The sequence below is a fragment of the Colias eurytheme genome, chromosome 9 (assembly GCF_061535395.1).
Source record: "Colias eurytheme isolate Ceu_HAF_F1 chromosome 9, ilColEury1 Martin Lab GWU primary, whole genome shotgun sequence".
Lineage (NCBI taxonomy): Eukaryota > Metazoa > Arthropoda > Insecta > Lepidoptera > Pieridae > Colias > Colias eurytheme.
This window is the reverse complement of record NC_142988.1, coordinates 2,261,509-2,282,081: the sequence shown is the minus strand read 5'-3', so window position 1 is coordinate 2,282,081 and position 20,573 is coordinate 2,261,509. Positions and strand designations below refer to the sequence as shown.

Sequence of the window (20,573 nt, the reverse complement as noted above, 5' to 3'; positions counted from 1 at the left end):
CTGTAATATCTTCGAAAATATTCACGTATATCATACGGTCTAAAGGGCCATATTGATCTATATTATATGAACAATGTATTCAAGGTATTTAATTGGTTAAGGATTAATGCTGTATTGGTTAAAATCGCATCGAAAATTAGCCATTATTTGTCGTAAAAAGTAAATGACAAAAAAAAGTTATTGCGGGTTATCCATAAGAGATAGACATATACCATCGCGGACTTTTCTGTAGACCTTTTCAATGTGTATAATACTTAGTACATTATTTTGATAAAACTCGTAGGGTTCAGCCTGCGTTTGCAATGTAAGCGGAAAAAATGTAATTTTTTACGACATCACATTAGAAACCTCAAAAATAACAGTACTTCTCCACTATTTAATGGATGTTATTATACATATAAACCATCCTCTTGAATCACTCTATCTATTAAAAAAAACCGCATCAAAATCCGTTGCGTAGTTTCAAAGATTTAAGCGTACAAAGGGACATAGGGACAGGGAAAGCGACTTTGTTTTATACTATGTAGTGATGGTATGCACTTTTCGTCATGTAAAAATCAAAACGTTATGCCAAATTATTGAATGGTTAAAACATGGGTTTCAAACATGTTTCAAACGATACTTTTGGTTATAGAACATACTTATTAAACATAATCAAAAGTTATTTGCGTGTGAATAAGGATATACCCAATCGATTGCACATATCATTATACCATTTATTTACATCACTACATAATTGAGACGGGAAGCTTAAAGGAAAGGGCTGATCATTCGCTGATAGTTTAAGTGGTCAATTGGTCTCTGCGTGTGGCCCTTATTGTAGCAATTGTCCCTTACAGACGTTAATAATATTATGACTGCTGTGCTGTAAACGGTGAAAATATTAGGTATAGAAATGTATATATGTTTTATTCGGTTGGAGTCAAATCAGTTCGACTGATTTGTAGGAGAAGCTGAAATAAACATAAAGTTATCATGGTTCAGTGACTGAATTGTGAAATTTGAGGTATTCCCGATAAAAAAGAAGCTCTACTAAAAATAATGACTAATAATATAATGAGAGTACTAAATTAGCACCCAAACATGCTAAATTAGTTTGTGTTTACATTTTGTTTTTAAATGAATTTCAATAATATTAATATTCACAAAGTTGACTCGAGATCGGTATTCTTCAAATTTTTCAATCATAAACTACAAAAAACAAATAGCCTGCACTACAGCAAAATTTTTAAACCGAACATCACGTGCGAACTGTCGTAAAATTTAATATTTATTAGCATTTCCTATAATTCCGACAGAGGGCGCTTTATTACGTTCGAACGATTGTCAGATGCAAATCAAGGGGTCTTTTTCAGGGGTGCTGAAATATGGCGGGGCCCCATAAAGGAATAAGTGTTTGGAACACCTGACGACGGACATAGAGTTATAGCTGGCTATAGACTGCTATCGCTCATGTGAAGTCTGCTCTGATTAATCCTTAACTCTGTGGCTGGACATGCAAGGCTTTAAAGTTTTTAGAGGCTTTTTTCTAGTTAGTTCTGTATAGCATTGTACTGTAGGACTCATGATAGGATAAGAATATAAAGAATTTAATTTCAATGTTTGTGTTATCAAATGGGTAAATAGTTAAAGCTGTGCTTACCAAAAATTTGAAAACAATTTCTATATTAAAAAATACGACTAGATGCTTCCTTGTAATATGGTAATACCATTTTATTAAAAGAAAAAGTAATATCAGGGGTAGTGTGAAGTCAAACTTTTAATATAAGTAGATAGTTTTAGATAGTTTAAAAAGTTAGATGTCTTTCACGAATTCCGTTTTACCATACTAATTAAAATAAATATGTAAATAAATAATAACGTGGGAATAGGGCGAGTTTTCATCAATTGTTTACATGATATTTAAAAATATTATTAATTTATTGTCAACCTGGTTATATTTCTAAACAGAATGATAAGCTTGTATTAAATAAATAATTCTAATTTATTCCAGTGTTAGCATACAAAAATTGACTAATTGAACGAGTGGCTGGGGATAAATGATGGAATTCGTAATATCGCATGTGCCCCGAGGCTAGGCGTCCAACTAATCTGCCTTTGTCGCTTTTTTCATTACATTAACGGACATACAGAGAGACAGATTAATTGGTTAGATGGGAAACAATATTTTTCACCGATGTGCTTTTGATTATTTTTATATCGGTGATTTTTCATCAATATAAATTCATAAGCACGTTAGTATCGTACTACCGATCTCGAATTTGAGATTAATTTATAAACCACAAAGTAGAGAATATCACAAAGATTAACAACTGTAATGGATTATGTACATTTCAATCTAAACTACAATTCAAAAATGAACAAGGAATTAATTTCTTCATAAGCATAACAATTACCTACTAGATTCTTCTTTCAGGATTTATAGAAGACCTATCTGATAAAATAAATAGTTTGTTGTGAATTATCTCCACTCTTTTGTTTACAGTGTGTTGTACTTTTATAATTGAAGGTTTAACAGAATAATATTGATAAAAAATAAATAAATGCAATTTTTGCGTGATTATCACACATTCAAATACAAATACCGTAGCATATTATAATAATAATCGGGAAAAACAGTCAACATTTCACGCAATACCTCCTGTGGACTCGAAGTCGGTTTTAGGAAATAGTGATTCTATGAACATACTTTGCCTTTTTGTTTACGTGAAAGAATTATAATAGAACAATCAGAAACTTATAACTCATCAAACATTTTTTTCCACTTATTGCAAGAATAGTAAAACCTTCATCATTATGATTCTATATGCCATATGGTCAAACCAAATATCTTTTTTTAAATTTCCGGATAATTGTTTTTATCGTGAGATAATATCTCAAATTTAAACAAATATACCAAGTGTTCCAATTATATTATAAGTCGAAAATGAAGGAGATACACTATACTAAAGTGTAGGTATACCTGAAAGTTATAGACTTAATTTGAAGATGGCTTGAAGCTCATCTCAGACAAATCTCTGTCGCTAGAGAATAGGTAGGTACCTATCTGTTTATGAAATAGACGTTGCTAGATTTGCTCGTCTGTCGGCCATTTTATAATCTAATTATTGTATTGTTAATATTAATCTACTAAGCTGTAAAAAGAATAGACGTTAGCTCTATTTTATATCCACAACTTTCATTGATGTCTGTTTAATAGATATAAAATGCAAAAAAAAGTATTTTCTTTATTTCTTTTCTAGTAGATGTGCCAATCAAAAAATAACGTTTCTTTGACATTAGTCATAAAATTACTTTCATCAAATTAATAATTTAATACCACATAATAATAAATATAACATTATAACGTGACCATAAATATCTTATTATCATTGTTCACAAAAACATCGAAACAGTTATCTGACTATTAAATGCACCAATAAACTATGAAGCCCAGTCATCACGCGTTATCTAAACCAACCACGTATTAATTACTAACCCTAAATCTATAATTATTGTTATAACTATTATATTCAATTATCCGAATTCACTTTTCAGTATTCAACTGATATTCACCGCTCATTAGGCGTAAATAAATTCTTGGTGTAAATATAGTTTGTGTTTCTACAATATAGTGTTTTCTAATAGTAGATATTTAATAATTTTCTAACACATCTCAACAATAGAAAATTAATCTCCCATCAACCGTTTAAGATTACACTGTACAGTTTCGTTAATTAAGAAACCGCTGCGCCATTTGCCACTTGCAACTAATAAGTAATAACGTCGCGCCAAGGCGCCATCTTGCGCGCCATTTTGAAAGATGACAGCTGACGTTTGAGTGACAATTATTAAAATGACTACGTTCCGTTCGTCTATTATATGTGATTTGTTTATTTGTGTAATTAATATGTTTGTAGAGCAGCGTAATAACACGAAATTCGTAAGTATCCATCATAATATCTGATAATTGGAACTTTAATTTTCTTGTTTGTCAACGTTTACTATAAGTAATATAATTATTTATTTTCATTGAAAAATTTTCTGTTTTACGGTTTTACGGTATTTTATAAGTCTATTTTAAATGTGTATTGTGTATGTTCTAAATTGTTTATTTTGTTTAACAGATTGTTTCTATGTTGGATCCTGATTTAACATTTGTTTATTGAAACACTTATACATAGTAATACATTACAATACGTAAATCAGCCCTAAATCCAATCTTGTTTACATGAAGATCGGACAATAGAATAAAAGAAATTGCTCAACGAATCTCGAGCATACATCAAGGGCCCTCCCAAATGAAATAGCTGAGACGATTGCGCAGCCCGGAGGGACGGCCCTCCGTAATCTTGGCGATTATTAAAATCATACATCTCTCAGGAAATGCACCTTGATATTCTGAGGGTGCATTTGAAGATTTGTCTCTTCTTATTTTCTTTTTTCTGGCTTCTTGACAGATTACTTGATGTTGAGAGTGTTTTTGTGATATTTGTATTTGAAATGCTTCTAATGCTATAGGTGTTTTTGTTTGGAAATGTTCATCAAAATGAAGCACAAATGTATTGTGTTTCTTCTAAACTTAGAACATATTTATTTGAACGTTGAACGACAGAACTTTACAAGTTTCACAGTAACTAAAGTTTAATTATGACTGAAACGTAATATCTCTACGTTAAATATTTATTAAAAAAAAAAAACTCAAAGTAGATCTCTCTATTTCTCATAAATTTATTTTTCTAGACTGTCACATTTCTAAACGTCAATATGCAACTAAAAAGCCCGCACACGAATCATAAAAAGAAAAACTATTCGACGAATGTCACGTAACAGGGAAACCCCGTTGTAGTATTTTTTACCTCCATTCTTATATTCGTACCACATTCTTGCTCCTCATTATTTTCCCAGTTATTCCTTTAAGAAACGTTTTTCGTTGAATTTTAATTTTGAGAAAATTTACATCTAAAAATTTCAAAGAAAATTATATTCATGTTGATCTTTGTGTGATGATAATAATTTAAATATGTCCACTTATCATTCCAAATTCTAAGTAAATTACCTTTCTTTTGTTAAATATGGTCCCTTAGCCACTGAGAGTTATAGTAGTTTTAGATATTCTTAACGCTGTCTATGAACAAAAAAAAAAATTGTGAACAATGATACTGTGAAAAATATAGCTAACATAAATAAAGTCACTCTTTACTACCATAATATTTTTACTATGAAAACAAAGTCATTTAACATTGAACTAGATATAATTGTTGCATTGAATTCATTTTAATTGCGTTCACTTTTATCGTTGGCAAATCCCAAAATAATGAGAATTCTCTATAGCTACGTTTCCTAAGCTCTCGAAGGCTTTCAGTCTGCCTCAACAGGGTATTTGAGGAGGTATTAGGATATTGTAAGCGGTTTCACAGCCTTTTGAGGCTGAGATTGGAATCGGCTTTATATTGTGGATATGAAATCCAATTCATGCATTCCTTGTAGTGAATGTTTAAGTGTTTTACTGCATGTTCATTGTTCAATACAGCTGTAAAGATAGATTTGATTTTTATGTCTTTAATGTTTTTAGATTTTATTCAAAAAGATACATTATTATTGAATTACCATACGCTTTACTTCAGGATTTATTCCGGTTTATCCGAAGCGAACAGCCATTTTTATGGTACTTATAAAACACTTAATTTACTTCCAAAAGCATAGTCAAAATACAGCAGTTTAGACGTTAACCTTTTACGTTATTTAATTATTGTTATTTTATTCCTTGGTACTAACTACTAAAAACATATAAAAAATCAAAAGCGTAGGAAGGAATAAAATGTTGACCTGAAAACAACTGAAAACAACGTTTAAAAAAAGGTACAAAACTGCAAAGACAGTAAAAATTATCCCAGCAAAGTACCAGGCTCGCATAACACAGAGGGAGTGAAGATTGCAGTGCTCTTCAAGCACGTCCGTCACTCAGCCAGATATTCCTTTCCGAGAATATGAAAATTGTGACTGCGAACTCTTTGAAATTTCTGCAAGCTTATTCTCTCCTAGTGGCACAAATTCCATGCTTTAGTTGTTCAAGTTTTAAAAATTATTTAAAAGGTCTGAAGCAAATTGAAAATGTTCTTCGAGTGCGCACGGATAGCTCGTATTCACTGGAAAGTGGCTCAGTGATCTATTTTTATGTAGCTACTTAGAGTATTGCATTACATCATTTTGGAAATGAAATTTTTGGCAGTTACATGCTTACTTTAATATCGACCATCCGAAAAAGAATTTTCATCAAGTTTAAGAGGCCGTAATAAGTGTTTCATCTTATGTTGTCTTATTAGGAGGGATAAGAAGGAAGATAATTAGTCGATTCCATTAGATTAAGATCACTTGAGATGAGGATAGTTGTGACATCTCTATAACCTTCTTAATCACTTATGGATGTAATCGAAATGAGGACAATAGGTACGTTAATTGTCTATTCTATTATATTCCTATTATTTATGTTGCCCCTGTTAGTATAGTTTGGTTTTAATTTCCATTATTACCTTACAAATAAGACCTATTTAGTAAATAAGTTTACGTGTTAAAGGTATAGTTTTGTTAATTGCTATATTTTACGTAAACTGAAGATTTTGTTTAAAATTAATACTATGGTCGGGCCCGTGAGTATCCTTTATTGCAATTTGCAAGTCCTCAAAAGGTCGCTATAAATTATGAGACGAATAAAACATTATTCATTTCTACACGTATTATTTTACCCATACATTCAAATAGGTACTCAATATTCTGTATACTATCACAATTAGTCATAAACAACAATACTTTTATACCATAAACAAAATGCCACAGACAAGGAGGTTCAGTGAAACCGATGCATCAGTATTCCGCTCCCGACTGCTGTATCGATCGCGCCTGACCCTCGCAAGGTTCAAGGTTTATAAAATTGTACTTTCTTTAGTTTTTGGTGAAAAGTTTTTTTGTGGTGAATAATCAGCTATTAGTCTTTCTAATCGCACTTTAGGGATAATCTTTAAAATTCAGTCGAGAGAAGGCAATCAAGAAGAATATTTATAACTACTTAAATGCAGTGTTGAAAATATAGGTAACTACTTTGATATAAAAATAATTTATCTAGACGGCAAGTACAGGTATTTGTGTATTGTCCATAAGAATATAATATTATTACTCAGATAAAGTCTAGCGTTTTTCACACATTTAAAAGTGATAAGTGACGTTTTTTCCTTAAAGATGTGTTAGCTTAGGGTCACATTTCAAGTAGAAAATTTTTTATATTTCAGAAAACCTAACTAGTTTGTTTTAGTGTTCTTTTGGTTAACTATAATTTAAAACTACCCCAAAACTCCATAAAAACGACTATTCGCTTTAGAACCAAGATAAATAAACCCTAAATTCAAATGCAGGGGAGCAGCATTTGCATACAATGTAATTTTACAGTAATACAGATTTACCCTCAAATTACATAAATCACTTGTTTGAATAAAGCGTTTGTTTTGTACCCACCTTCGCGTTGGATAATTAACGTTTCTAGCGCCATTTTGGATGGGACAGAGATTTTGTTAAAATATTACAAAAAATTTGGAAAATCCAAAAGTGCACGCCTCATGATTTTTTTTAATAAATATTTATTAATTATTATTTTTGTTTATTTAATAACAATTAAACCACATCGAATCAGACCCTGAAAAATGAAAGGGTTCTATTCCTGAGCATACTCAAGCGTAAGAGAAAAAAAAAGACTCGATTAGTAAAGTATTTCGGTCGCTATCGTGTTAACAAGAAAAAGAATCCGCACATACAGACACACGGACGTCCAAGGCAGAACTTTTTTAAACTGTTTTTTAACTAGTTTAAATAACAAAAATGACATCAAAAATATCATGAACGTTAAAAATAGTGTTTTTTCTTAATATGTGTGTGTATGTATTATCTTACAAGTGCAATGTATGATACATAAAGACATTTTAAGTTTGAAAAATCAGATGTTTTGCGCGAAGTGTCAGTAGTACCCACCTCAACGCTTCGCTTATGAGGCGTGCAATAATGTATCAGGTAAAAATTTGTTATGATAAATAAAGGTCGAAGTATGTACTTTGACTTTTACATGTATGGGGGATTTTCTTGTTTAGATAAGACCTTAGGATTTTTTTTTGTATTTATTGCTGTTATTCTTGTAGGATGCGATTGCAATAAACATATAATATACCAAAATTAGGCAAGTGCTGGGTTAAAAATAAGTAGCGCAGTTATCAGATTCTACTCCTTAGAATAATTGGAAGAAACGATTGATCTCCATTGATAAAAAAAAGACCCGTCTTTTTTTATCAATGGAGATCAATGCACTCCGGGAGTGCCGGCAGAAGTGAAAACTTGATTATTAACGTTCAGCATGTTTGATATTTTGGAATGGTATCCGTCTTACGCATGGAATATAAGGGCTAAAAAAAAAATCCGTCTTACGCTTTTTCGACCAGGCCACGTGTCCTGACACGAGTTTAAGATTTTATACCCAACGCCGCTAAAGAAGTTTTCACTTCAAAAATATATTTATCTGCTTAATATATGGCTATGTGGTTATGTTAGTAATTGTGCAGCACTCCACTACCATTTACTATAAATAATGAATTAACATTATCCCTTGATAGATATCAATATACTCTCAAAACAAAAAAATAATGGGTACATTAAGATCTTCCTGTACAGGTTAAAAAGTGAAAGAAACAACGATATGTACAGAGTTAATGCACCCATAGGTGCTCTTGCCTGCAGCTATTTGAAGCTAGCCCCATTATGATGGGGGTATCCATTCGTTTTGGTTTTTTACAGATTTTTTGTTTTTTTGGTACAGTTCGCGATAAACAGTTTTGGACTGAATGGCTAAATCGTTACGATGATTGTAAATTAGATGTGTAATCAAGTAGATGGTAAGAATTGATAATAATATTGGAACGCATTTACTTCATCGTTAAATATGTAAATTACATTGATTAGAAATAAACCTAAACTATATTTCTTAAAAAATAACACCAAGTATTAAAAATGCACACATATAATCTGTATTCGTGATTGTTAACAATGTGCCACTTGCACAACATATGACAAAAAATAAAAATAAAACCTAAAACACCAAACAAATGGTCACCCCACGCACGTGGGACATAAAACTTAACATTTTAAAGCCCCGCGGACACTAATGAAACTTTCAATATGTTTCAATGAATTTTTATTGCTCTTTAAAACGTTCTAAAGACCTTTACCTCGCTCTGTTTATTTTGGAAAAATGCACTGCATTTACGGAAACATAAAGAAATTGCTACTTTTTGTACCTAGTCGATTTCTTTGTCCGTCTTGATGTGTTTGCTTGCAATTTCAATACCTACGTCTAGGAATTTAATAGAATTGTTTAGTATTCTTTTTCTGTCTCTACCTATATCCTACATATATCCTGTCCTCTACATAATATATCCTGTATATTTGATCCTATTGCAGTTCGAACCATTCATAGATATTGTTACTTTTACATATTTTTTTTTTAATCTATACATATAATAAATCTGTAGATGGGTCAATTCTGTACATTGAAAATATTGAAAAAATAAATACCAGGGGGTGTTACTGGATCGATACCAAACCCAAATATGTGATTAAAAAAATTTTTGTCTGTCTGTCTGTCTGTCTGTCTGGCTGTCTGTATGTGAAGGCATCACGTGAAAACTAACGGTTCGATTTCGATGAAAATTGGTATAATTATACCTTATTATCCTGGGCGTAAAATAGGATACTTTTTATCCTGGAAAAATACGTAGAAAAAAATTAATCTTAATTTTTCAGTTTTATTAATTATAGACGTTGTTCTGTAGAACCGCGAACACACGTTGCGTATTATTATAGGCCTAGCCGTATTTGGGTCCAATAGATATTTATAAGATGTGTGTATGTCAGAGTTACTCAAAATGGAGAAATAAACCATCCACGCGAAGACCGACATCCGCGCGGACGGAGTCGCGGGCGGAAGCTAGTTCATAATATTTATAGAAGGAAAGTTAAATATATTATAAACTGTGTTAATTTCCCTCATTTGAGTTTTTATAAACGGTCTAAAGTTTGATTGCAATTTGTATTTCAGCAGGATATTTCTTAAAACAAAGGAACTATACAACTATAACATAGGTTCAGTAACACACTACCACAAAAAGGAGATATTACCGCTACGTCTTGTCATTACTTATAAAGGTAAGCACACAACGCACACTCGTTAGAAGCGGTGTGTCGTAACAAAGGCGCGTTCCCATCAGACACACTGAATAATTACCTTGTAGGTATAGGAAACACGTCCTGAAGTTTTCATGCTGTTCTTATAGCTAGAATATTAACTATTCATGAAATAAATTTATTATAATATAATGTACATAGGTACCTATATTCTTTGTTATACAAAGTTTAATGAAGCGAATTATTTTCAGTCTGAAAGTTTAGGTGTTTAACTATTTTTTGTCAGAATATCTAAACAGATATAGATTCGATATATCACAGCACTAGCTGCTCCGCGCGGTTTCACCCCCGTGGCTCCACCACTGTTGGTCGTAGCGTGATGATATATAGCCTATAACCTTCCTTGATAAATGGGCTATCTAACACCGAAAGAATTTTTCAAATCGGACCAGTAGTTCCCGAGATTAGCGCGTTCAAACAAACAAACAAACAAACAAACTTTTCAGCTTTATAATATTAGTATAGATTAGCAATACCAAAAATAATGTACTTATGTGACATTTTTCTATTCACTGAAATTGTATTTCTCTCTTGGTATACTTCTGTAATAAAACCAGTAATCTGTATCTATTCTATCTTTGGTCATTAGGTTAACCATAAACCATGAACAACAATAAAGATTCTATTATTAAAACTCTTTAGAGCTACAAATGCTGACTAATAGGGGAACGAAAATAAAACGATCGTTTGTACCATTTGTTGAGAATAAATTATTTGAAAGTACTTAAACATTAACTAATTACAAACAACTGTATAGAATTGTTTGATTAATAGTAATTGAGTTAAAGACATTTATTCTCTCTCTCAGTATATAATAGTAAATAGATAGATAACAGGTTAAAAAATAAATCGATTGTTTATTGCTACGACTCCATAGACCAAATAACAGTGTTTAAATTATCCGCTCAAAAAAATTTACAGTATAACGAAACTATTATTTTAACGAGTACGAAATATCGAGTATTATCAGCATTGCTTATTATAATATGATAGAGCATTGCTTTAACAAAGTTAGACGCTGTATAATATGTTACCTGCGGTTTTACCTGCAGTGCGCCGCTCCTGTTGGTCTAAGCGTGATAATATAACCTTATAGCCTTCCTCGATAAATGGGCTATCTAACACCGAAATAAGTTTTCAAATCGGAGTAGTTCCTGAGATTAGTTCCAACAAACAAACTTTTCAGCTATATTATAATATTATTATAACTCTATGGTACAACTATAGTATAAGATGTACCTATAGTGCCACAAACTTATCTGACCCGGTGACAGTGTCACTGATGTCGCTTTCTTTTATATAAACAAAATATTCCGTATGAAAAGTCTGTGAAAATGTGACATTTCAAAATGGCGGCACGTAGTTCCAGTTTTTGCCACCGGGTCAGATAAGTTTGTGGCACTGTACTCGTCAAGATGACGGTTTGAGATGTCAATTTAAGGAGCGAAATAAAAACAAGGGGGAATCAAAATCTTAGCGTCGGTTTTCAAATAAAACAGCTAAGGGTGAGACGTCATTATTGTGACGTATCGGATTGCAATAACAAGTTAATTTTATTGTCCAATTAAAATTAATTCGACTTATGAGACGTTTTTAGGAATCCATGCAAATTTAAATTTAAAACATTGTGTACAGCCAAAATCAATGGTAAGGATAGAGAGAGAAGTCTTTTAATATCTTGTTAATTTAAAAACTACTAGATTTCCACCCGCGGCTTCACCCGCGTTTTCAAAGTAAAACCCGCTTAGTTCCCGTTTTCTTGGGATTTCCGGGATAAAGCCTATCCTATGTGTTAATCCAAGTTACACTCTATATGTGTGCTAAATTTCATTGTAATCGGTTCAGTAGAATTTGCGTGAAAGAGTAACAAACACACACACACCTCCTCACAAACTTTCGCATTTATAATATTAGTAGGATCAATATAAATTATAAATATTGCTTGTTATTTTCCATATATCTGCAAATAAAATCAATAATAAATCTTCACAATTGCTCTTCTTAATAACATATTACATGCAATTAAAAATCAAACTGCTATAAACCAAGCAATTTACGAAAAGTGTGCTAATATCCAACATGGCTACCACAAAAAAGCTATTTTCAACTGAAAGCGCTCTAATACCTTCCGATGAAACTTCCCAGCGCCTCATTACCGAACAGTTTCGGTTTTTAATTATCGCCGACATGAAATCAAAGTGAATTTTCATTTTCAAGTATTATATTCCACCCTTAAGGGTGTCGAAGTGGGGAGGTATCGGATGTCTTATTATTTTTACTTGAGTGCGTAGAACGGAGCGCTATGGAATCCTGTCAACTTGACAGTTGTTTATTTTTTTTTTCAATCACGCCAAGGCGAAGGAACGTCCATTTGAGTATTGGAATGACGTCTATTTCTGTTTAAATATTTTAGATAATATATAAAATATGTTTGGATGATTTTTTTAAGTAGACCGCAATAATTTTATAAAATTATGTTATGAAGAACACAAAAATATCTTGTTCTTTATAAACTCTTAATATTTAATATTTATATGCTACACTAATGTTATACAATCCTTCTTATTCTATTAAAGTACATGTCAATAACGTTCTCGTCATAAACCTCCATCAAAACAAAGCAATATAAACCAACATAATACAAAAATACCTTCCAATATCGGTTCAGTAACCATGAACTTAAGCTTCGGATTCAGGTCTAATCCTAACTTGTCTATTTTGGGCGCACCCCCGATCGTAAAACATAAATATTACCCGGCATGCGTAAATAACTTCAAAAATAAAGTTGCTGCTTTTATTTTAAAAAAACAACCGTAACCTACTGTAGAATGTAGCATCTCTCTTTTGTGACTATTTATCTGTATGTATGTTTATTAATTTTTTTATTTTCGTTATTATTTATTACTATTTTCTTAATGTTCTAGTATATATGTACATTCCTATGCCTTCTTTTTATATGTATAATATTTATAACGTGTAATATTGTTTATTTTATTAATATAATTTCTATCCCTCTATACTTCGGTCTGTAGCTGTACTTCAAACATTGGGGGCCACTGAAAATCAGTGCTGTGCTGTTGAAGGCACAGCTTAATACTGAGTTGGTCCCCTTTTTGCTAAAGGTCTGCCACACTTTTGTCCTTTTCTGTGTTTTTTGTATTCCTTGTTCTTTTCATTATATCTGTTGTTGGCTTTTGGCGAAATAAATTATTCTTATTCTTATTCTTATTCTTATTCTTATTCTAAAGAATTTAATTGTAGCTCCTATTCTAATAGCAATAGTGCATGTTTTCCTGTGATAGGTTTATGGTTAAGACAATGGGATTTGTAGGAGTGAATCGATAAGGAATATTGTAGTTCGACATTGATACCAGGTTTTAAAGATTGTTTAAGCAGTGATGAAAAATGATGGACCAATGAATGGTAATATTTATGTAGTCTATATTTGGGTTCCAATAAACTATAATGATTACTACAATATAAAAGAAGAAAAAGATCACACTAAAAACCATATAAATTACAATCATGATTGACTTGATACAATAGTAAACTAGCGAGCATTGAACTAAGTATCACAGGTTCAATCAAGAAGCTTAGACAAAGCACAGAATACTGATCATTTAAAGAAAACCGCGATTGTAAAAGAGAACTTAAACGCATCATTCCCGAATCTTCACTTATCAAGTTATAGTATAGCATCCATATCAAATCAAACCGAGACAAACAAACAAAAATCTCCACACAATTACTCAAAACACGGCACTAATAAAAAACACAAGATACGATAAAAGGAACACTTTATCATCGCGTTACAAGGGAGTTCCCCAGGGAACCGAACCCGGGCCTACCGCACTGTACGTGATCCGCGTACTGATTACGCATTTTTGTTTATGGCGTAGGAACTGTGGTCGCGGTCGTTGAACTGGGTAAACAGTTTAATCGATAATAATTAGCATTGAGAATATTTATAAAAAAAGGTATCAATCGAAAAATAAAATTCACAATTTTTTTTATCTTATGGGTTTTTCTGTTTTCGAAGCTTGTGATTTCTAAACAATTTTATGTTTTGCTTGAGATGAAGTCGTACTTTTGAAGATCTTTATTCTATCTCGATCTCGTGCATGACTTGCCAACTTGAAACGTAGCAGATTGAAATTACCTCAGAAGAATTACATCCTCGTATGAAGGCTTCAATCTTCATTCAGATATATATGTTTGTATTGTTATGTGCAGTGATATTGTTGTGTTAAAAACACCATAGAGTAATCGAAACACAGATCCCAAATCTGTCCGACCGCAAAATCGCTTTACCCATAAAATATTTTGACGAATTTATTTTCACGAAAAACCCGCCAGATGTCGCTTCCCAACGGATTGACAGACTCCATTTCAATTCACAGTTCACTGATAATATTTATATTAAGTACGCCGTTGTTTGAAGTTCAAAGGAGTTTATAGAAAAAGGTTGAACAGTTTCAGTCTGAGGGCTTTAGACTATGCTTGTATCATTTAATATTATTTGAAGTGGGCGCATCTGTGACGCATTTTACGTGCGTTTAATGTAGATTTTTATGTGTCTTTAATGTTTTCTTGTACTGTATTTATAGTTTACATTATCACTATTTAGGGGTGCATGGAATGTTCATTTGTAAAAATACTGGTACACATTTTAAGGTGACTTTTCTTGAATTCGAGCCAAAAGTCTGCCATATTGCCATATCATATTTGGGATATGTTTTAAACTTAAATTACATATAATAAATTAAATGTACAATAAATCTCTTTTTAGTATGCTCATAACTTTTTCATTAAATTAAGCTGTATTTTACTATAACATAACAAAGATTTCAAAAGAACCTCACTCAGCATAAGCTATAGGTACATAGAAAGCAAAGTCGTTCCAACCAACTTAAAACTACTTGATGGAGTGCCCTTAGCCCACTCAGTGACGAATCACCATAAATTTCAAGGGAAAAATCTCTTAGACCCTTGAGAATTGGGTCAAATCTATAACGGTTAAATCCATGGGAGTTCAAATTTCGAACAGTTACCCATCGGCCAATCGGACGCTTATCTGAAATCGAACCAATGATATCAAGCCGATTACGCGGGAACCGTAAATTTGATAATGGAACGCAAGTTCGTTAATTATCGCGGGAAAGTATTTGGAATCGATGGAATTAATATTGAGTTTGAATTTGGAATGTTGGCTTTCGTTTTCTGGCGAATTTGTTACTTTTTCCTTGATGTAATTGTGCATATTTTAATACAGTGACTAGGTATGTTGTGTTTCACTTCAAAAAGGGGAAGGCATTTATGGGGATATCACTATTAGCCCTTTTTTATATTTTAAAGCATTTATGTTCATAGCTTGTACTTATTCTAGCCACTACTACGACTGACTTATTTAACAACCTTTCTTCAATGTACCTATTATATTTTTATTATCCAACATTCAAGAGCCTCGTAAAACTAGATCACCTGATACCAAGTCAGTGCCCCCACTCCTGTGACGTCACCAAGGACGCTCGTCAGGACAATGCTGATCACACGGTTCAATGACCCTAGCTCAGTTTTATCCTCGTGTCCTATATCTTATCACTTAATACGAATTTTAAGGAGAACGTCTTAGAAACTGCATTGTATGCGATGTGTAAGAATAAAACTTAGTTGCAGGGTTGTAACGCAAAAGTATGTCAGAAAGAGTAGAATTTTATAATAATAAATTGCATAGCATATTCGCATTTCAAATTGATTTTGAATATCGTATTGATATAGGTATGTACTTAGACAAAGATGCTGAGCACCTGTCGAGATGTATTTTAAACCAGGTCATAAGTGCATAACTCTATTCAAAAATAATATAAACCCACGCCCATAAATCATTGTTAAAATATATTTACAATATAATATCACAAAATATATACAGTTTCGTGTTAAAATCTCCAAAATTGACGCATAATTGCCCATACATGAAAACGCCATCTTTGTAACTACACGTCCATAACTTTCAAGTATAAAATTGGCTACTCAATGTACAGACAGCAAAAAATTACCACTACAAGTAAAATGTGAGCACTCTTTAGTTCTTTGTGTTAGGTGGAGGGTTATTCAAAAGTGCAATGACCCTTGCATTGTCTAAAGTTACTGCTAAAAGGTAGGTTTTGCGGAAATGTAAAAGTTCGTACAAATGATGCAGGAGTTAATTATATGATGGATTATATGCGAAAATAGATCAAATTGCACAGGCTTATTAATACAATATCATTATAAGTTATATCAATTCAGCACAAAATTTTGCTGTTCAATTCAGTTTATAATTAACTAAAATTAATGAGATAAATTATAGATTTGATTTGAAATATTAATTCAAATAAAATAAGATCATTTTTATAACTTGTGTTGACGACCCAGAATAAGACATAGGCTACTTTTTATCCCGGAAATCCCACAGGAACGGGAACTATGTGAGTTTTTCTTTGATAATTATTATTTCCGATTCCTATTATAATATAATTGCTATTATTTGCTTATTGGCGAAGCCGCGGTTTATGTAGCTTCCACATGTAGGTACTATAAATAGATTCTATGACCTACTCCTGAATCGCTTCAGGCTGACTCTATGATCACAGGTTTCATCAGTCTGTCCTGGGAACCTCTTTACCGAGAAAAACTCAAAAGCTAGTATCAACAAAGGGAATACCTAATTTAGGTTAGGCACGCATTTCATAATAACAGCTTTCTGACTAGCTTTTGTGCGAAGGTTCTATTTTACTATTATAAAGAGTACCTACCAACATTATGGCCTAGTTATGTGGGTAATATCATTCTAGGCTTCGTATTAGACATTTTCACTTTTTCAATGGATATATCTTCAAAACATCTTAGGTTGAACATTTTAGAAGTACCTAATATGAATTATTGATACAGAGTTACAAAACAATTATAAAGCCGCATCCACACACTCGTCTCCAAACAACATTAAGCCGCATCCACACTCACCTGACAATCTCCCGTTGCGCGGCGTGCAGCTTGCCGGCGAGTCGCGCCGCGTCCGCTTCAGCGGCGCGCGCCCGCGCCTCCCAGTCGCCGCGCGCGCGACGCTCACGCTCCGCATCGTTGCGCGCAGCACCCTCGCGCTGGAAAAATCATCGTATTATTAGTATAATATTTGACATAATGTAATATAGATTACCCTCTTAGTACCTACAATATCGCACATACGATAACAGAAATAATCTATTTATTAAACAATACGACATCATAATATCACAAGTCAACAAAAAATACCTTAGACGTTAACGTTATGTGAGTATTGTACATTAAGAAAATAAATAATACAGAATAATTTACGATTAAAAAAAAGTTCGATAGTCACTGAGAAAGAGGTGACTCTAACCATAACAATGTATCTATATGAAGAAAAACAACACCTTTTAATCAAATTCTTGTTTAAACAAGGACAAAATTGTTAAATATTAAATTACTACCACATTCTTGTAAAACATAACAATTACTTTGAGTTAAATACAATCATTAGTGTATGTATGCATAAAACAACTTCACCACCAATTTGTTAAATCAAACACTTGCATCGTATTCAAATACTAGGTACTACAGGCTACAGCATCTGAACAGTATGGTACTGGCATGTTATGTCGCGATCCGATAAAAATCCAATTTTGCAAACGTCGCACTAGCAACATCGACACTGTCGCGACACGTGTCGGCGTTTGATCAACGCAACACATCGAGTGTGTAAGTGTACGCAGTTTATATTCAATCATTTATGTGGAGAAGACAGATCAGAGCAAATCGCAGTTTTTAGGAAAGAGGCTTTTTATAGATGTAATCGGTATTAACTAACTTACTGTAAAATATCACGTGAAATAGTAATCTACTATATAAAAAAAGTCGGGTTTTCCTGCCTGATGCTGTAACTCCAGAAAGCACGAACCGATTTCCACGGTTTTGCATTCGTTGGAAAGGTCTCGGGCTCCGTGAGGTTTATAGCAAAGAAAAGGTGTCTCTGGTGGCGAAACGGAGTTCGCCGGGTTTGCTAGTTATATAATATTATTATTATATATTGGTTTGATAGCTATAAAATTGAAGTAGAGAGTAGTAGCGCAGGATGTTTATGGATATTTTGTATTATGCAGTTACTGCACAATCATTAATATTATAGAGGTCCAGTTACCAAGCAAGTATCAATAACAATTAAATTTTGTATTGGAAGAGATATATTTAGGAATTGGAAGAGGTAGTTAACGATATTATACCTAATTATTACTTGTTTAGTAGGTACATTTAATAATTTGTCGTCATCCAAAAGCTTATAAAAGAAATAACAAGATTCAAGTCTCACAGAAACAACACAAAATGAAACGTAGAAAGCGTAATCCCAAATATTAAGTTAACAACCATTAACTGTACAATTATCATCCCGTTTAATGTCCTTAATTAATGGCAAAATAAACATTAACGGAGCCTGGGTTTGGTAAACGCGTACCTGTACCTTGCTGAGATTTTATCACTGCTTTGGTTTAAGTTGCAAACTTTATGTATAATTTATGGTAATAGTTTTATATAGCTTCGATATCATAATCGGATGATATACAGAAATTAATCTCTCTACATTAAGAGTAAAGCTAAAGAGGCATCTCAAAAATGTTATTTATTCTAATCTTTTCAGTTTTTTTTCTGTGAACGAGCAGTTTCTCATAGTACAAATAAAGAATAGGTGTTCTCATAAATCCTGTAGTTTATATTGCAATGACAGTGCTTCCTAGATTTCGCCCGCGGCACATCTAACTTGATGTGCGTGGCGTGAGAGCTGTTTCTTATTTTAAATTAAATTGTCATCCCCAATTTCAACGGCTTTATGTTTCATTTTTATGTCATTAAGAAGTCTATATTACATTCCATATTTCCATCTTTCTATGCATCATAATTCATCTAAAACTAGTCAGCTTAGCTTGAAAGCGTAAAAACTTTACGGTCTTATAAAATGCCACCTTTTAAACCAACGTCTTATCCAAAACCTTAGCTTGGGACACCATGAAGTTTCCAGCTTAAAGTTTGATGAAGTTTTAATTGAAAATTAGTCTTGGCCGTATCTTGGTTGCAGTTCATTTGGTCCGCGGGACTTGGAAGATTTACTCTCTTAATGAAACCGCTGAGTAATGTCCGGGAGATAATTTAAACCTATTTAAATAAAAATACGGTTTTTCTTACCGTAGTTGTTGGAATAATGAGGTTTTATATTGCTCTATGTTTATAGGTACGATATTATATAAGTTTCAACTAAGCATAGTACAGCAGAGGGAACGTTTATGGGCTGATGATGATGATGATGATGAAACTAAATAGGATGAAGTTTTAGCCTTTTTAATAACAATTATAGTACGAGCCATATTTTACAATATCTTATTTTATAAATCATTTTTTAATATTAATTATAATTATCATTTTGTCAGGCTGTCAACATTTATAAAAATAACAACGAAAAATGATTCTACCTTTCACCACAGACGGAATCTCGTCAAGCTAAAATCTACGTCATTTCCACAAATCCTCTAACGCACGGAAGTTTCCAGAAATAAATGAGCTTAAAAAATAAATGCAGTTTGAGAGGATTTAGAGGTATGTTTATTTATGTCGATGGACTTTCGCGTTCATAAATATTTGTAGTTCAATGATTTTTTTAGTTATGGAAGTGCAGCGTAGTTCTACTATGTAGCAGTATCTAGTATTTCAGTACACTTGTTAGTATGTTTGAATGAGTAATTATTAATTAGGTAAAAACAAAACTCTCTCAAAGTTCAGTACATTCTTCACATACCTATATCAGTTCTTATGTTGCGTATTAAAATTTTATGACTGACTACAAAATATTTAGGATTTCAGTATAACTAGTAAGTTGTTATATTTTCATGAATTTTAATCCACATACTTATAGATCAGTTTCATAGTGTGTTTCGTTAAAAATTAATTAATCTAAAATCAAATTTAAATTATTAATTAAAAGCTACCGTCTTTGAAATTCCCTTTTCACAGCGGCGGGATATTTTAAGACAGGATAAAAGATTTGTATCTACAAAACACAGTTCGCTCCGTTTAGTTTGTTAATTTACTTAAAAAGTCTATGAAACATGAGATGAGAAGTTGCTTTCAGCTGCAAGACGTGCATTTTAATTGTGGTATTCTTGTATCTCGATTCTCGAGGTTAAATGTTTATACAGGGCGCTTTCATTTATTGTTTTTTTTTAGTTTAACAAACATGATGTGTTTTAGTGTGACTAAGTATTTTATGAAGT

At 32.4% G+C, this 20,573-nt stretch overlaps 1 protein-coding gene across 4 annotated transcripts in view; it reads right to left on the bottom strand.

The window, feature by feature from the left end:
• The window catches only part of LOC149905637 (uncharacterized), a 349,280-nt gene that overhangs the window by 97,834 nt on the left and 230,873 nt on the right, over positions 1-20,573 (bottom strand). For all 4 annotated transcript variants that reach the window (XM_090105232.1, XM_090105230.1, XM_090105233.1 and 1 more), the window contains exon 4: positions 17,260-17,396. In XM_090105232.1, coding sequence (XP_089961358.1) covers positions 17,260-17,396 — 137 coding nt within the window. The remainder of the gene's footprint in view (positions 1-17,259; positions 17,397-20,573) is intronic.